Source organism: Carettochelys insculpta, chromosome 5, assembly GCF_033958435.1.
Source record: "Carettochelys insculpta isolate YL-2023 chromosome 5, ASM3395843v1, whole genome shotgun sequence".
Taxonomy (NCBI): Eukaryota; Metazoa; Chordata; order Testudines; family Carettochelyidae; genus Carettochelys; species Carettochelys insculpta.
Window position 1 is genome coordinate 72823199 of NC_134141.1, and position 19069 is coordinate 72842267.

Sequence of the window (19069 nt, forward strand, 5' to 3'; positions counted from 1 at the left end):
TATCTGCAGGTTTCTTCTGGGGCAGACCCTACTTTCAGCTGCATTTCCCGCCGTTCACAAAACATTGTACTAAGCGTCTCTGCCCCAACAGTCTGAAAACTCCTTTTTGTCTTAGAGGGGGGCCTTTGATTAACATGTCCTGACAGTTACGTTAATTGAAGAATGCAGTTACACTAAATCTCAAAGAAGTTTCTGGTCTAAGCAGCCACTAGTTCCTCTCAGCATAATATCATATTCTGATCCTGCATTGAGATATGAGCTGACAGATCTCAGTACCTATGCAGAGTTCCAATGTGGGCATTGGGTTCCTTCTGGGCCCAACCAACCAGCATGCCTTAAAATGATATTGGAGATATCAGAAGTGAAATCTAACATGCATTTTACTTTCATTTAGGGATTAGCAAATTTATATGAGAAATCTAATCAAACAGATGTCAAAGAAAACTTGTCCAATGTTTACCAAAAGCTCTTGGAACTCTATGAAAGGTAAAAGAATATTTTAAGATTAAATTATTGCACTGTTACATGTTATCTTAAAATTTCAGTTGCACCTGAAAAGTCACAAGAAAAGCCATATAGGGCTCAGATGAAAAGTCTATCTAGCTCAATATCCTGTCTTCCAAAAGTGGGCAGTGTGAAGAGCTCCAGTTTTAATACCACCAGTGATACACATGATCATCTGTTATGCTGTGTCAGAGATAAGGTCTTGTCATCCATAGTGATTTTTCTATACAGTAAACCCTCAAAATACACAACTTCAGGTTGCACGTAATTTGCTTTAACACGAGTTAAGCCTAACTTGAAGCTGCTCTGTGGCCCCTTCTCCCTGCCTTTCCCCAGCCATATAGCGTCAGCCTAAGGTGGAAGGCTTTCAGCTACCTTGCGCTGACGGAACCAGGAAACTGACTGGATCCTGCAGGCGGTGGAGAGACAGGAACCAGGCTGCCCCCTGCTTCCTGGCTCCCCACCACTCTGCGAGTCAGGAACCAGGCTGCAGCCTAGTTTCCTCTCCCCACAACTTGCACAAAAATTTAAGTTATGCAGGGGTTGCAAGAATGCAACGCCCGTGTAACTCAAGGGTTTACTGTAGTGTGAAAAGTTGGGGTAGAGATAAATTATTGCTTTCCTACTATCTTTTTATAAGAAAATATCAAGACTATTGACATTAAGCATCACTGTGTCATGACTGTATCCACTGGCTTATTGTGTTGCATAGATGGTTGAACTTTATAAAACTTTTAACTCCGTTGGTCAACATAATGTCACATCTACTCACTTTTTCTTTTTCTGGTCACAGGGCTGGGTCTACACTTGCCCCCAACTTTGAAGGGGGCATGTTAATCATGACAATGAGAGACTAATAACAAAGTGCTGCAGGAATACGCAGCACTTCATTAGGCCAATTCTCCCCTGTGGCATCTTCGAAGTGTTGGCATGTGTGTAGGTGCGGGCACTTTGAAGTGCCCGCACTACTTCAAAGTGCCTTTACTCCTCACAATTTTGGGGAGTAAATGCACTTCAAAGTGCCCATGGCTACACGCATGCCGGCACTTCAAAGTTTGACACTTTGAAGTTGCCATGGGGGAGAATTAGCCTAATGAAGTGCTGCATATTCCCTGCAGCACTTCATTAGTAATCTCCCGTCGCCCCGATTAACGTGCCCCCTTCGAAGTTGGGAGCAAGTGTAGACAAGCTCGGGGAATTTCATCTTGCATTGCAGTTTACAGGTCTAAACAGCTAACTCTGGTTGTGTGTCACTAGCTTCCACGTTCAGTTGGAATGTTCTTATTGCATTGTTTTTGTGTTTCTGATTATGGTGGATGGATACTGTCAACTTATAAATTATCAATCTTTTAAAACATTTTTCATGTTTTAGATACTAAATTGAAAGATTAGTAGAAAATACTTTTGTTCCTGTGTTTTTAATCTGTGCATTTGATGGCATATAGGATAAACCGATTATATGCAGTCTGTGTATGTTTTCCATACAGCAACTTTGAGACTGAGACTTGGAGGCACAGATTATATGTGCAGCAAATTCTAACTCTTTTGAGTAAGAAAAAACTGACTAGGTTTCTTGTTGCCAGTGTCTCGTGAAAAATACTTTTCTCCATAATTGTTAGAAAACAGACATGGCCTTTTTTGTGTTTTTGTTTTTTTTTCCCTCCTCCTAGTACTGACAAGCAGAAGTGGTGTGAAGTATGTAGGAAACTTGTGGAACTGTATCACCAGGAAAAAAAATACACAGAGGTCAGTTATTGGTTTTCTGTCTCTGCTTTTCCTATGTAATATGAGTTCTTGCTACAAAAAAAAAGTGTATTTCTTAATTACACATCTCCATTTTCATACCACTACTCAATTGAATTTATCTGTTGAATTGCCATGTTGTAACATAACTCCCCCCCGCACTGCCTGCTAGAAAAGGTTAGTTTACCTTTTTTTAAAACAATATTGCAATAATTTTGTTCAGTATCCTGTTCTGAAAGTTGCCATGTTGATAATTTCTCATATAAACAAATTGCATGAAAATGTTAGTTTCTGGTTGTAGTCAAGCATTTGAATATTTTTTTTTAAACTTGACTGAGAAGATAGGAAATGCTAAATCAAAGGAAGCCTGTGCAATTTTAATTTTGCCCTCTTCTGTGTATGCAGTTGTAATACAGGTTTTAATTAAACCATTACATACTATTTTTCACTTACTTCAGTTATGTGGGAGTATTTTGGTTTCTCTGAAGCTTTAATATTAGTTTCATAGCAAAAATTCTATGCCAAGGGTTTTTTTTTTTTGTTTGTTTGTTATAAACTCTAGTGTGGCAGACTGCTGCCTGTAGGCTGCAGGAGTGTGCAAGAAGATAGGTATGCCGGATGGTGGGCTAATGCTTTCTTGTTTCCTGATTAAGCCCAATTAGGGCAGGCAGCTGAGACCTTGTTAGGAGTCAGCCACAGCTGAGTCCAGTCAGCACCCAGGGCCAGCTGAGGCCTTGGACTTTCTGTAAAAAGCTCCCTGCCTGGTAATAGGGGGGAAGGTTTTGGAAGGTGCACAAGAGAGAAGGCAGAGCAGGAGCAGAGTGAGGCGATACCACAGGAAAGCAGTGGGTGAAGTGGCCCATGGTGAGGTTGCTACGTTGGGGCAGGGGTCAGGGCCCTGCCATCTGCCTCTTGTCCTCTTAGGGATCCTGGGCTGGAGTTCAGGGTAGAGGTTGGGTCTGGACTCCCCCCACCCTTCTCCAGACGTTACTCCACTGGAGCGGGCGTGGGCCTGCAAGGGGACTGGCTTTATCCTCCCCATTCTGGACGTGCCTGTGACGAGGAGGGCTCGCTAAGCAGAGACGCCTGACTCTGGAAAAGCCTGGGCAGATAAGGAGTCTCTGTGAGTCTCTGAGGCACACCAGAGAACCGCCAGGAAGCGCAGGGACCCACAGGGGGCTGACAGGGGAGATTGTCACACTAGATACCCTACATATGCCAAGGGGATAGGAGGGTTTGAACCTGAAATTTCTAAACTAAAAGCACTATTCTCTGCTGTGTGAACAAAAAAATCCAGTTCTATTATCTCAAAGTTAGCATCATACTCATAAATTGAGCTTCCTCTGTGTGGTCCAGCCACTAGAGAGAGAGAGCGAGCGAGCCACACTGTGGTTATTTGATACATCTATTCTCCATCAAACTATAATGCTGAATTGCTTTACTGCTGGAAAAGATAATACTGCCTGGAGTGCTATTTTCTTTTTAAAAATTGGTGCTCAGTAGTATGGTTTATGACCATTTCTTTCTGCCCTGTACTTCATCTAATTGTTTACCTTACATATTGCATGTAGATAGACACAGATACAAAACTGGTATTTTCATTCGCATCTGCACAGATACAAAATTGGTATCTTCATCCTCATCTCCATCTGCAAATATGATTTGTGGATATCTGTCTATATAAAGCAGATATCTGCAGACTTGCAGTGCTCTACATGTAGAGTAGCTTGCTTCTGTCAGACCTATTAATGCAGATTCCTCTATTATGACTGAGTTTTGAAAGATTTTTTAGAGCACTATTCTATTGTACAGGGTTAAGCAAGCGATCACAGACCATCAGTTTCATCTGTATTTCTAAACTGCTTAAATACGACTGGTTCTGTTGATTGTACTGAACATCACTGTGAAGTAATTTGTCCAAAACTCATTCATTAGCCCAGTCTTCCGGCACTTTTGCCAAGTGTTAATAGTATTTTCCTGCCACTGAAGTTGACAAATTTAAAATTGCATTGGCAAGGGGTTAAAAAAATTGGAGTAAGCAACATTGGATGTCAGATTTTTAAGAGTTTCAGAATGATTCATTTCTTTTTCCTGTTGACAGGCTGCTCACACATGGCACAAACTGATAAAGATAAAGCAGGAGGAAGGTGCTGATAATGCTGAGCTCCACCAGCTATGGAAGAGGCTGATCCAATTACTGCCAGACAGTACACAGAATCAAGATAATGAGACACAGCAGTTGGTAATGTTTCTCCCTCCTACTCAAATCATAGAAATGTAGGGCTTGAGCGGTCAGCTAGTCCATCGCCCACATCATGCTGCAAAGACAAAGTATATCTCGAGAGCGTCCATGACAGGTGTTTGTCTAACCCATTCTTTAAAATCTCAAGTGGTAGGGTTCCACAGTCTGCCTCTTCCAGTGGTTAATTACCCTAACAGTTCAGAGGTTTTTCCTAGTATCTAACCTCAGTCCCCTTTGCAACAATTTAAGCTGGTTATTTTTTGTCCAGCCTTCAGTGAGCACTGAGACTAATGGATCACTCTCCTCATTATAACAGCCTTTAATATTTGTGAAGACTGATATCAGCTCCCTCCCCAGTCATTTTTTCTCAAGACGAAACATGCCTGTTTTTTTTTTTTAATATTTCCTCACAGGCCAGGTTTTTATAAGCCCTTTATCATTTTTATTGGTCTCCTTTGGACTTTTTCCAATTTCAAGAAAAGCGTGTCTCCCAAAACTTAACACAGTACTCCATCTGAGGCCTTCCCAGTGCCAGCTCTAGAGCAGCACAATTATTCCTGTCTCTTACTTTTAAAACTTCTGTTAATATATCGCAGAATATTATCCTTTTTTGCAGCTGTGTCACACTGTGTGATTCCTGTTCAGGTTGCAATCCACTGTAATGGGGTGGGCTGCAGGCTGGATTCAGCCTGCAGGTTCTGCCTGGCAGTGAGAAGAAGGGGGCTCTGCATGCTGCTTCTCCCCTGGCAGGGAGACAGCAGTGCAGAGAAGCACTGACTTAGAGGCTTTTCACCCCACTGCTCTAATTAGCTGAGATTTCAGTGGAGTGGGGCAGGGGAGGATGGGGACGAGGTGGAGACAGGAGTGGCAGGGGGCGTGGAGCCACATTTACCTCCAGGGAACCACACAGGTAATTGGCCCTCCCTCCAAGACCTGCCCCCTCCAGCCTCAGCCTGTTCCTGCCCCTTACCTCCCACCCAGATCCCCCATCTTTAGTCCTGTCAGATCTTGGACTCCCATCCTCATCCTGAGCCTAGGAGAGCCCACAAAATCTACTGGTCCCATGTCCCCAGAGCCTAAGGGAAGTGCTGGACCTTGGTTTACCCCCCCCTGCCTTCTCTTCTCCCATGGTGCTGGAGTACAAGGGGAATGAGGTGTCTTAGGGGGACACATCAGTTGTGAGGTAGGTTTGGTTTTGTTTTTATTTTTTTTGCTTCTCAGTTTTGTGTGGCTCCCAGCTGATTTTTCTGTTGGTCAGTGGTCTCTGACCACAAGAAGGTTCCCCATCCCTGTATTATAACGTTCAAATTCTTTTCAGCGGTATTACTGGCTAGCCAATAATTTACCATTTTGAGTTTGTGTGTTTGATTGTTTCTTCTGAAGTATAGGACAGTGGTGTTGTCTTTATTGAGTTTCATCTTGTTTATTTCAGACCAGTTCTCTGATTTATCAATATCACTTTGAATTCTGATCTGTCCTCCAAAGTACTTGCAACCCCTTCCATGTTGGTGACATATGCAAATTTTATAAGCATACTCTCCATTCTATTATCTAAATAATTAATAATGGTTCTGGATCCAGTATAGATCCCTGTGGGATACCATTAGTTTCAGCCTCCAAGTTAAACAACCAACTTTAGTAACTATTTTTTGTGCATGTTTTTTTAAAACAGTTGTGGTTATTTTAATTAGGCCACATTTCCTTATTTTGCTTATGAGAAAGTCACATGGCATTGTGTCAAAAGCCTTACTAAAATCAAGATACATCTTGTCTTTTACTTCTGCCCATCCACTAGGTCTGTAACCCAGTCAGTGAAGAAAATTAGGTTAGTTTGGCATGATTTATTCTTGACAAATCCACGTTTCTGTTGCTAATCATCCTATAAATTGATTGTTGAATAACTTGTTCTAGTGTCTTTTGAAATATCAACCTTAGGGTGAGTTGTCTATCATACCCTGCATCTGTTTTGTTGAAAGATAAGTAGTGTACAAGTTGCACCTAGCAAAACCAGGATTCTCTGGTCTGGCAACATCCATGGTCCCATTGGACCATGGACGTTAATGCACTAGAGAAATCTGGGTTGGGAGGCTTGTAGAGGGAGAGCCAACAGACCTGGGCAGGAAGGGGCTTGTGTCCCCAGCTGGAGGCAGCTGCCTGCCAGGTGCTGGGGCTGTGTCCAGCAACCTGGGTGGAACCAGCACTCACAGGGCCAGGGCTGGGACTGTGCCAGCTGACTGGCAGGGAATGGAGCCGGTGACCATTTGGCAGACCAGCCAGGGCTGGAACCATCAACCATGGTGGTATTACTGAAGTATTGCTTTTAAAAGCTCAGGTTCATTTTGTCCATATTAAGCCTCTATCAAAATCAAAATTATTTAAAAAGTTATTCATGTTCACAACTGACATAATGGACAGATTCACACCTGCTGTTTTTTGTACATATATAATGCCGTTGCATATACTAGAGAGTAGATCTGCTACTAGCTGAAGGAGATACACAGTTAGGTTTTGAATACTGTATAAATAGTAATTGAGCACAAAGAACCACCCTGTTGTGTATTTTGCTCTTTGCACAACAGAAGTTCTGTGAAGGACCACGTGGGCACAGTAGGGCCAAATAACCATACTGTAATTGTGCCTACTATACGCTGCACCCTGTTGAAGCAGTGACTTCATTTCACTTAAATTCACCATTTGTTGCTTTTCCTGCTAATTCATACTGTTGTACACTTACCAGTTTCTTATTTCAGCTTGTGACTGCATTTGAACATGCAGTGAACTCTGCAGATGCGATTCCCAGCGAAGCCCATCAGAAGCTTTACAAAGACTTCATTCAGTTTTTGTCAAAAGTAAGGACAATGTAATGCATTTCTTCACTAATACAAAGAGCACACATCTGATAATACTGCACAAATAGCTAAATAAGTTGCTTTAACTCTTTTCCCCCCCACTTACAAGTTTCCTCAAGAGACTGCTGGGCTGAAGAAGGCCTGTGATGAGATGATGGTTTTGTATCCTACCACAAGTTATCCTTTAGAAGTCCTTTGCTTGCACTTCGTTCAGTCAGGTGAGTGGGATGGGTGTGTTTCATTTTTGTTGTTTCTAATCTTGTATCTTTTTATTGTGACTTCTGGGGACATTCTCAGTCTTATCCCTCACCCCCCCCCCCCCATCTTTAGTTCCAAAAAGAGAACCATTCTTTCAAGGTCTGTTTCTTTACTTGGTTGAGGGAAGGTACGGTTTGAGGTTGCTTGCACCCTTTTTCAGCATAAGTACATTGTCTATCTTAGATGCTATGTTTCTACCAACCTGGAGTGGAAGACAGTTCTGACCTAAACTGTATCATCTCAGGTTATGCCTACACTAGAGGGTTTTGTCAGAAAAACATCTGTTTTGCCAACAAAACCCGTGGAACGTCCAGATTCCCAAGGCTTTCTGTCAGCAATAAGTTGATCGAATGCAGCACTTTTGTCAACAGCTGTACTCCTCTCCCCACAAGGAATAATGCTTCTGTTGACAGAGATATTTCGAGAGAGAGCCAATCTGGATGTTCTACGGGCCCTCTGTCGACACACAGGGCTTCTGGGACACAGGGCAGTTCTGTCTGCTGTGCTTCCAGTTGGCCATTTTGCCGATAGAGTGACCGGACAGTCCGGCTGCTTTCTATAGACAGAATGGATCAATTGTGCGCTTTTGCTTTGTGAGCCGCTTGGCAATTGGCCAGTATCTGTCAACAGAAGTTTTGTCAGAAGATATCTTGTCAGAAGATATCTTCTGACAAAAACTTCTGTCAACAAATCCCTATAATCTAGACAAAGCCTCAGAGCTGTGGCAATTCGTGCTGCTGTATTCTCAAAGAACTTGAAAAAAACAAGTATTCTTTGTTCAAGATCAGTTTGGCAATCTGGTTACCTTTGCTGGCAATGTACTCAGTCACACGGGAAGAGTGCTTTATGATGCTCAAAAGGGGTGTCTCTGTAAAAATGACAAGTAGCTGTTCAAGGTTTGGGGAGAATCAGAATCTTGTTTGGTGACTGTGGGTGGAAAATTGACAGTAAAATAAAGGTCTGGAAATGGCTACGTTGAGAAAATTGGTGAACCGGCATACCCATTTCATCTTAGCAGGAACATTCGTGAATGTTTCTCCAAAAGAATTCCTGTTTGGTGGGAAGTAATCATGGCTTCTGGGTTTTTTCAGTGTTCTGGAGGAAGGGGTCTATTTTAAAAACAGGTTTGTTTTTATACGATTCAAGAGGTCAGTCTGTCTTCCACACTGCTGTGATTTGAAACAGTATTAAATTTGTTTTGAGCAGTAACTGCTGCATTATTATTGTATAAGCAAACAGTGATTTTGGATGATTCAGCTTTTGGGTGCCCCAGCTAGTACCATGAAGGGGCCAGAAGTGACTTTCAAATTGGATAATCTCACCAAAAAAATGTAAATATACAGGTATATCAACCAGGAATGCCACCCACAAAATAATTAGAAATAAATGCCAAGAATACGTACAGAAATTCCTTTGTTTTTAAATCAATAAAGCTGTATAGCTTCCTTTGTTAGGAGTAGAAGAATGTCTTAGAGTACAAAGTTTTGAGGAGCTAGGCATCACAGAAGTAATACTGTAGTAGAAAAATAGTAATATTCACCTCTTAATTTTAGTGTTTAAAACAACTGAACTTAGTGGAAAGGATCCATCAAGAACAAACCAAGCAGGCATAATTGTTCTGCGAGAAGTGCTTGTACATAATGTATTGTGTTATAGCAGAATAGTCCCAAATGTGTGCATTTTCTACAGCAGAGGTTCCCAAATTTTTTGGCATCACACTCCTGTTATGATGCTTGAGAAACCCTCATGCCCCCTCCAACCTCTTCTTTACCATCATCCATCCCCCTTTTAACAAAAAATTCGATTAATAGTTTAAAATAAACACAAAAAATTGAAAAAAAATTTATTTAAAAATAAAAATAAGCACAAATTGTTTTTCTTGGCCTAAAAGTTTAAAAAAAAAGTAATTTAATATCAGAAACAGCAGAAACAAAAATGAATTTAATGTGAAGGATGATGAGCCCCAAACAGCCGCCTGAGCCGCAGGACCACCAGCTCAAGCCCTGCCAGCCATGGGCCTGAGCCCCGCAGGCCAGCTGCTGAAGCCTCGCCAGCTGTGGGCCTGAGCCACCAGAGCCCCATGAGCCACAGGCCTGAGTTGCTGGAGCCCTGGCCAGCCACCCTAACCGTGGGCCCACCGGGCCAGCCTCCTGAGCCACAGGCCCGATGCCCAAGCCCCACCAGAAGTGGGTCCGCTGGACCAAGCCCTGCCAGTCGTGGGACACCTGCCCAACCAGTGGGCCCGCCGCTTGAGCCCCGCCTGCTACAGGGCCTCCACCAGAGCCACGGGCCTGGCACCCAAGCCCTACAAGCCTCCAGCCTGAGCCGCTGGATCCCCGCAAGCTGCAGCCCAGTCTCCTGAGCTTCGGGCCAGCTGTCCACCCAAGCCACAGGCTGCCCACTGCTGGGGCCGGCTGCCTGAGCCTCATGAACTGCCCAAGCCAGAGCCCCCTGCCGCATGCGAGCTGCCAGAGTCCCCCACTCCCCGCCATTCGAGCCTTCTGCCAGCCTGATCCATGGGGTCCAGCTGACAGAGCCCTTCTCCTTCCCTCTCCCCAAGCCAGACACCCCCAGCTCCCCATCCTCCTCTCCCATCCCTTCCCCCCAGCCCACACTCACTCTCTCACTCACTCACATACATACATTTGCTGGAAGGCACTCCACGTGGCTTTTTGCAGCCACCTCCTTTTTATAGCGGCTGCAGGATCACCCACGTAAAACGGCAGGGGCTGCCCATAGCGCCCCTGTGTGCTGACGGAAAGAGGACTCAATTGGTAGTTGACCAACTGAGTCCATGGTTGAGAGCAGGCTCTTCCTTGGTGTTGGGGGGATGGGGGGGAGGCTGAGATGCCTTATTGCTCCCCCCCACCCAGTTTGAACATTTGTGGAAATACGCAGGATCCTGAACATTGTATCCTTTAAAGGTGAATAGTGTTTTGCTTTAAGTAATTCAAAGAAGGTGGTGGATTTCAGTAACAAGACCTAGCCCTTCTTGCCTCTCCTCGATTTGTTGGCTGTAATGTTCAGTATTACTTAAAACTAGACACTTGAAAATTTCCTAATTTCAAGATTTTTTTTTTTCCCTGAGAAATCTTGACCAAGCTTCAGTTTGGCCTAGGAGATAAGGTACCCAGCCTGCATTCATGCCTTCTACTTGAGAATTTCTCAGTGAGATTTCAGGTGTAAAGTAGACTGAGGGAACAGTTATACTGACTTGCGGCCTCCCCCGAAGAGTCAGTTCCTATTTCTGCTACTGCTGGGATTTTAGGAATGGGTTCTTAGGCCAGGTCTGCACTACAAGCTTACATTGGTGTAATTATGTTGCTCAGGGGTGGGAAAACTCTGCTTCTCTGAGTCAGTGTTTCCCAGTTTTATCTGGCCATGGAACCCTTTTAAACTTGAAAGAATTCTGCGGAACCCCATTCCCTGGCTCTGCCACCATGGCTTCTCAGCTTTGCCCACTTCAGCCCTCAAATTTGTCCCCATCCCCAAACTTTACCCCCATCCCTCATACCCTTCTCAGCCCCAAACCCATCCCCTATCTCCAGGATTAATCTGCCTTGGCCCCCAACTTGCCCTGGGACTAACCCATTTGTGGCGCTGGCTGGGGAGCTTATGCTGGATGACCACATGCACCCAGCAGAAGGAAGGCTGGTGTGGAGGTGTTCCACTGCTGGGAGGGGTGAACTGAACTGAGCCATGCCCACCAGAGGGTTGTGGTCGTTGCAGGGCGAGTGAGAGGCTCTCTGCAGCTCCCTGCCCTGCCTCCACTGAAATAATGGAACTAAATTCAGTTGTTTTAATGGCCACACCTCTCCCGCTGCCTTACCAGCCGTTAAGCCAATTAAATTTAGTTCTGTTGTTTCAGCAGCAGCAGGGCAGGGAGCTCCAGAGGAGTCAGCCACTGTAATGGAATTTTCTTTCAAATTGGTTTATGTAGTCAGACTGAAGATCCTCAGTAATAACTTATGAGATGGGGAATTTCCATTCAGAGAAGAGTTAATTTTAGCTTGTTAGTTGTAGCAGGTGCGATATTCAGCTGGGCTAAATTTGAAAGGCCTATCTAGAAAATAGTTTTTCCTTTGGTGAGGATGTGATCTTTGGCAATTTTACCTCAGTGGTTAACTCCAAATTCCAGACTTTTATGGTAAGTAGTTCAGAGTTGTTAATTGCTTGTCCTGTTTCTTGACTCACTGTATGCATGGTATTTTGAAAACTGCTGCTGCTGTTTTAGACATTACCATATGGTAGGAAACTGCTAAATTCAGCTAAAGTAAGTCTGATGGCCAAGTAACTTTTTTAAATCTTCTGAATAGAATTAATTATTATATCTTCTTGTGACTTCTGGCTTTTATGAACCATCAAACTGTGGATATGAGAGATTTTCTTTTTGTGACACTAGGCAGTTTCACTGAAGAAGCCCTGCGTTGTTGTTGTAGGCTTATGGAGATGGACTCAACTAGCCCCCCAGGCCTTATTGGTTTAGGTATCAAATCTCTCCAAGAAAAAAAATATGAAGAAGCTGTTAAGAGTCTAACTGAAGGTAAGCATGTAATAGAAAAGGAATGGAGAATATATTGCATAATAACTAATATTTCTAATTGGACCAATTGCTAAATTATAATTGATTTATTTATGGCTTTTTGATCAGAGTGAAATCAGTTAAACATTTTGTAAATAGGTAAAACAAGAAGTAAATTTACAGGGACATTGTTTGAAATCTACCCAATTTTTTAAAAGAACTTAAATGTTGTTTTGGTTACTACATCTGCTCCTACATTCCCTTGCCAATTCTGAAGTGTTCATGTAAGTGTATGGTTTTTTTCCTTTTTCTCTCAGTCTTTTAATGCACATCATCTGTTAATTTTTGTTAAATTCCAAGTGAATCTGTACCTCTAAACTATAGTGTTTGTGTAGTTCCTTGCTTTCCCTCTCCCCAGTTTCTTGCTGGATGGAAAGAATGCTGTGAAAATATTGATGTGTCAAAACAGCGCACTCTTTTTTTAGTTCTACCTTATCTTATCGTTATAAGTACAAAGATAACGTGTTAAAGCCTGAACTAAAATAAGATCTTTATTTGCTTCTCTGTGCTACTGTGTGTGGTGAATCGTGATGGTGTGTTTGTGATGGAACTGTAATGTGCTACCACTTCCAACAGCCAACAAAGGCTATCTGTATCCCCAAGATTTATTTTAAACAAATATTTTTTTTTTGAAAATATTCTAGGTTTGCAGCAGACCAGCCACTGTCAAGCAGCATGGTGTTACCTGGCAGAGGCACAAATGAAAATGCATAAACACAAAGAAGCTGTTCTTTCCTGCAATCAAGGTAATTATCTTTTAAAATTAAGTAAAGTAAATTAAAATTCAAAGGGGGGAGTTAGTGTGTTGCCAAACTATAAGTATCTTAAAAAAATCTTATCTTGAGGCTAATAAGGTGTCTCTTCTCAAAATGTTAATGAAAGAATAATTAAGCTGTGGTGCCAACTGAAGAATGTTATAAATGCAAATAGAAGGGTACTCTGAATGGATGTCTTTTTCCTCTGAAAGGGCATGGTGCAATTGGAGAATAAAATACCTAGCTAGATGTGTTTACAAGTCCACCTTACACATGACAACTTTCCCATGGTGCCCATGGTCTTGATCCTGTCAGATTCTCAGTGGTTACTTATTGTAATAATCTCTAAAACTGCCATGAATGTTTGTAAGTTCAACCTGTAGTTTACTCTGCAGAGATGAGAGAGGTAATTTTGCTGTTCAAGGGCTACTGTCAGTTCAAAATGTCTGAAAACTTTGTTCCTAGTAAATTACAAGATTATTAAAATGGGAAAACTGCTGAAAAGGATGTATCTTTTTTTTCAATTTCATTTGTATGTTTGACGACACTTTGTATACAGTCAATTTCATTTCTTCTTAGGATAGTTATTTGCTTTCTTTTTAAAAGATTATTTAACATGAACAAAAAAGACGAAGTAATACGTTTCAAAACAAATCTTAAAGGCACAGTAGAGCGTGCTCTGTCAAACTTGGAACACTTAAGTAAGCTTCACAAAATGTGAAATTGATGGTGCTTTTCTTAAATGGAGCTAAAACATTTTTTTTTTAATTTTTAACAGCTCTTAAGATATCAGGACAACTTGTTGATACAAATATCCATCTACAGCAGAAACATCTTGTTCTGCGTTTGAAAGCAGAAGCTCTTATTAAAATACCAGGTGCTGACGCTGCAGAAGAAGCCATTAACACTCTTGAGCAGGTATTTTTTTGGCTAATCCAACTTGATTTTTTTCTTTAAATATTCCTATATTCCTGCTATACTTCCCCACCCCATTATTTTTATTCCCAGTGCAGAGAATTATTTATATCTACAATATTTGGTAAAATATCTCTCCCTCACATTCCACCTCTAACTCCACTTTCTTAGTCATTTCAACTGCATTGGCAATCTCTCTTCCACTATCAACCTTTACTTTTTCAGTCTCTCACTGATGATCTTCATTCTTGTATCTTATCTCCCAGCATCTAATTTTATTTCATGTAAAATGTAAACGCACAATGAAATAAAGTATATATAAAAACATGAGACAGAAATACCAAAGAAAAAACAAAATTTAGTGTATACTACTGTAAATCTTGTAGAATAGATTAGTTTAAATCAAGGTAAATAAAATCACCATGAAAAAATCCTTGATCTAAATCAAGTTTCCAGATTCTTCATATATTTTAAAAACATAGTAATTTACAACTCAGGACAGAATTTTACAACATTTAGGCGGGTATACTTTGTGTAATTGTTTTTGGATAACTCGATCTTTATTAATTTAGGAAATAGTACATAATCATCTGTGTCAGTCAGCAGATACAGCAGCAGTACATTAGGAATGATAATGACTAAATTGCACACACAAGCACAATGCAGTTGCAGCAATCTCCTGAGTTGCCATCTGATAAAACTATGTTTTTATCTTTAAATGTTCATATTTAATTAACTTTAACAGACAAATCATCACAAAACTAATTGTATGGTGTTCTGAAAATGTTGACTAGTTCTTGTCTTCCCCATTCCTGCTGTCATTTTGATTTGTAGACTGAAACAAATACATGTTTTCCTGCTTTTTCAAATATCAGTTGATTTCTTAGTTTTTAGCGAATAGTACAAAATAATATTCTCTCTGTGCCTCCAAAGGAAGCGACTGCTGTGAAAAGTTGGCTTAGCAACTGAAGGAAGTCTGTTTCAGGGTGTCTGGCTGATGATTTCCACCAATTCAGGAGAGTTGACTTTGTTCAAAACATCATCAGAAAACATATACTGATTAAATGGTTTTGCTCCAGTTCTGAAATTTATCAAGATTGGCATAACTAAAGAGTGATTTTTTTGAGATGCCCATATGATGGCAGTAGCATCATATTCAGAAGCTAGGCATCTACAGTTATATCTGGAGTCAAGAATGTTTGTGAAAAATGAGGTGGAGATAGTGCTTCATCTTTTTGAATCTTTATTGCCTACAGTTTAACTTTCTGGGGAGGTGCTTCTTGAATATCTTTTGAAATGACTTTAACATTTCAACAGCATCATCAGCACAGCAGCAATTTCTCTGAAGTTTAAGGCTGTGAATGGGACTTACGTATAGTGAGCATATTATCTACATTCCTCTTTAATCCAGTGTTAGATACTGTGGATGAGATAATTCCATTGATTTAATCATGGTTTTCCTCACAATGTTTTATGAGAATTGAAATAGACTAAACAATCAATGTGGAATTCCACTGAACATCTTGAGGGAGAATTAGTTTGAGACCTTCTGATTTCTGCAATGAAGCTGAAACAAAATTGTAATTATGGAATTATTTTGCGACTTCAAAAATCATTTTTTTTAATTCCTGGAGAAGATGTACTTAAGTCTTTCGGTAAAAGCTGCGTTAAATTGGCACTGTAGCCATATGCTGTTTTTTCTTTTATTCTTCTAAGTATCTTCTCATCCTTGCCATGTTTGCAACATTATCTGTGACAAAACTGCACACATGCCCGTTGAGTTTTTGTTCACAGTTTATTACTGCTTTCCCTGACACTTCTTTTAAATATTCTGTTGTGTGGGCATTTCTTGATGTATCTATAGTTTATGAAAGATATGCCCCCCTCACTTCTGTAGTCACATAGGCACACATTACTGGACTGTTTGTGTTTATTGCTTCACTCATCAAGGATCTAACTGGGAAATTTCTCCTTGGTATTTCTTGAACACTGTTCAAGTTCCTTTTCATGTGCTATGTCTAACAACTTTCCACCAATGTGTTCTCTACCAGGTGGATTGTAGCCTGATCATAAGTAGTCACTAAGTGACTACTAAGTCAGTGAAGGTGCCATTTTTAACAATGCAAAAACGAGAATTTTTGGCATAAATGAATTAAGCATCTTTTCATATATGGACTCTTATTGGTATTTATTGGTCCTCACTACAAAGACATCCATGGTGTTGGTTTAACAGGATGATTGATACCTTTTGCTTACTACTGATACTGTGTTATCTGAAATGGGTTTCCCTTAGGAAAGCTGAGTTATGCTGAAGTAAAATAAGGAGTAAACTTAGACACCATCATTATAGTCTGTGACCAGGATGTTCCTAAATAAGGGGGAACATTATATGATGTGTGCGATGGATCTTATCATCTTTGACGCCATTGGTGAGCGACTAAACCAATCCTAGATCAGCAAAGCCAATTACAGATGTCACATAAGAATCCGCCAACTTTGGATGTTGTACTTTGTTTTCGGATCCTACACTTTTTCTGTAATGCCTCAATATGTTGACTCTCAAAGCATTTGAGAGCCTGTACAATATTTTGCCACAGGACAATCTGTCATGAGCTAGAATTTCCAGATCACCAGGAGATATGCCACAAGACTTCAGATTGGCCTTTAAGATGTCTGTATAGTGCTTATACTGACCACAAATAGAGCTCTTTCCATGAGCAAGCTGGCACTAGAAGACCATCTTTGGTATCTGTGTATCTGCTGACACACACAAATCCTTATAACATGACTAATCCAGTGAAACTGTTCATAAGCATTGCTGCCATTGCCAATGACACCACACAGCTTAAGAACCTTTTGTTAGGAATTTTGTCCCACCACTTTGCGTGGGCAGTCTTCCTCAGGCACCACATTTGGAACTGATCACGTTTCAAAACATGGTGGTGATACATTGTCTATGAGCATGAGCTATACAGCAGGAGATTCAGGACAACTGCCTGATAAACTGCTACCTTGGTACAGAGTTTTAACACCATTGTCATTCCATAAGTATTTGGTCAGTCTTCCAAAGTTAGTGCTGTCTTTGGCTAATTAAGCAGATACAGCATGATCTGCATTTACTCTACAGGACAGTATCGTGGAACTTGTCAGCAGCCTTAATGACAATACCAGCAGCAGTGATCACAGGAGTACGAGGTTGTTTCCAAAAATGCTGAGGCATAACCTTTGTCTTCTTGAGGATCACTGTCAGTCCAGAACTAGGAGAAGTAATAAATCTAGGAGTATGTCCTGCTGTTGATTTTTTTCCTGTGCTTTTATTTTGTGTGTGTAAGATTATCCACTAGTACCACTTTCCAGTTTTTTGTAGTGTGTATATCTTTCCACCTATTATAGTTATCTTCTCAACTCTAACCCCCCATGCCCCCAGCCTGGGTGATAAGTGTGAGGGATCCAAAGGATCATGTGACACTTTCTAAACACCGCTAGGGGATAATAGTCAAGCAGGTGTCAAGCAGGTGGCAGGGCCAGTGTCAGAAGGGAAGAGGTGGAGCCACAACCTCCCCTCTTCCACCCATGCTTTCCAGCTGCTGTGCTCTTTCTGGTAGGCTCCAGCTATGTTGCCTGGAAGGGGATATTGCTTGGCACAGGCACATACACAGACAAATAAAAGCACAACCCATCCCAGGTAACATGAAATGAAGAAATAAGGTAAAGAGCATGGTGGTTCTGAGCAGGAGGTGGGACAGGGAGAAATCATGTGGGGGTAGTCATGTGACCTATGTGTGTCCCTCCCTACTAACTGAGGAACCATCTGAAAATTCACTTCTGTGAATTAGTGTGTACAGTTGTGGCTGTAAGTGTATGTTCCTCCCATTGAGTCTGTTTCCATTTTGTACTGCTTCCAGCTAAGGTCTACAAAAATCTTTGCTTTGTGTTCTACTTAACTGTGTTTGCTGCTACAGGTGAGTGGAGGTATTAAGCTCAAACTTTATTTTCCTGTGATATTATAAATCGTCTTCAATACCAGTTAAGCATTTAACTTTTTTGAGAAATCAGTAATGCTTCCTTCTAAGACTATTTTAAATTCCTGTGAGGTGCACTATCGTGAAATTTGATGCTTAATTTTATTATGACCTTCAGTCCTGAGAAGTACAGTTTGCATCACCAGATAATTTGGAAGCAGAAAGGGGAATGGATTGCTGACACACACACATGCATAATGGACTTGCAGAGATACTAGAACTATCTAAAGTAAAACATGCTTTAGTGTGCTGAGCTACATATTAACCATTCTGCACCATTTACCTCCAGTTACCTTGCTGTCTAATTTTTGGAAGTTCAGCCCTGAAAAAAAAATGCATAAAACGATTTTAAATCTGATCTAATGGTATACTAAGCTTCCTTAAAAGATGCAAATCTTATTTTAAAAATAAAACTTTACAGTTATTTATCTGTAATGTTTTCTATACTCAAAATCCTATCATTTTACTTGGTGGTCTACATGCTATGACATACTTTAGTAGCTATAAGGCAGTAAAACAAAGGCCAATTAATTATAATTTTCAAAGATCTAACCCACCTCCAAAACTTAATTTCTTACATGTACTGCATGTTTCTGTTGTGAATGGTACCCTACACACACATTCCTAGGATAACTTAATTTCTCTATAAGATTTGAAGTACAGCCATAATGCTTTCTTTGTAGCTTTTGTTATCTGAGAACAAATAGGGTAGAGTTAATATATTTACTATTTGTATTATGCATGGGGATAGGCCTAATATTTTAGATGAGTAATTACATATCTATTGTAGAGTTCAGTAAAGTTTCAACTAGTGTTTATTATTGTTTTCTAGATTTCAGATATAAATAATGACCCACTGCTTCTCGCTCTCAAAGGTCAGGCTTATCTGAACAAAGGTTTGATTGAGCAAGCTTCAAAGGTAATCTCTCCTTATTCTTTTAAAATGAACTAATTTTTATTCCTGTACATAAGAGAAAAATAGCAAAACACATCTTTTGACAGGTTTCACAACAACTTGTGTTGTCCCATCTTCACTTGGCAGAAGCCCATGCCCTTGAAGGTTTGATTCATTATACCAGAAAGAATTATCAGCAGGCAGAAAGATGGTAGGTTTTTTTGTGTGCATTAATAAGGAACGAGGTAACTCATATAAACTCTTTAATGACATTTCTCTCTCTTTCTCTCTCTCCCCTCCTTCT

The 19069-nt window shown here is 40.9% G+C and overlaps 1 protein-coding gene across 2 annotated transcripts in view; it reads left to right on the forward strand.

Annotated features, from left to right (window-relative positions):
• The window catches only part of SKIC3 (SKI3 subunit of superkiller complex), a 72182-nt gene that overhangs the window by 5406 nt on the left and 47707 nt on the right, over positions 1-19069 (forward strand). For both annotated transcript variants that reach the window (XM_074995315.1, XM_074995316.1), the window contains exons 4-13: positions 395-486; positions 2175-2250; positions 4349-4489; positions 7240-7338; positions 7448-7556; positions 11999-12139; positions 12823-12924; positions 13712-13851; positions 18703-18789; positions 18873-18976. In XM_074995315.1, coding sequence (XP_074851416.1) covers positions 395-486; positions 2175-2250; positions 4349-4489; positions 7240-7338; positions 7448-7556; positions 11999-12139; positions 12823-12924; positions 13712-13851; positions 18703-18789; positions 18873-18976 — 1091 coding nt within the window. The remainder of the gene's footprint in view (positions 1-394; positions 487-2174; positions 2251-4348; positions 4490-7239; positions 7339-7447; positions 7557-11998; positions 12140-12822; positions 12925-13711; positions 13852-18702; positions 18790-18872; positions 18977-19069) is intronic.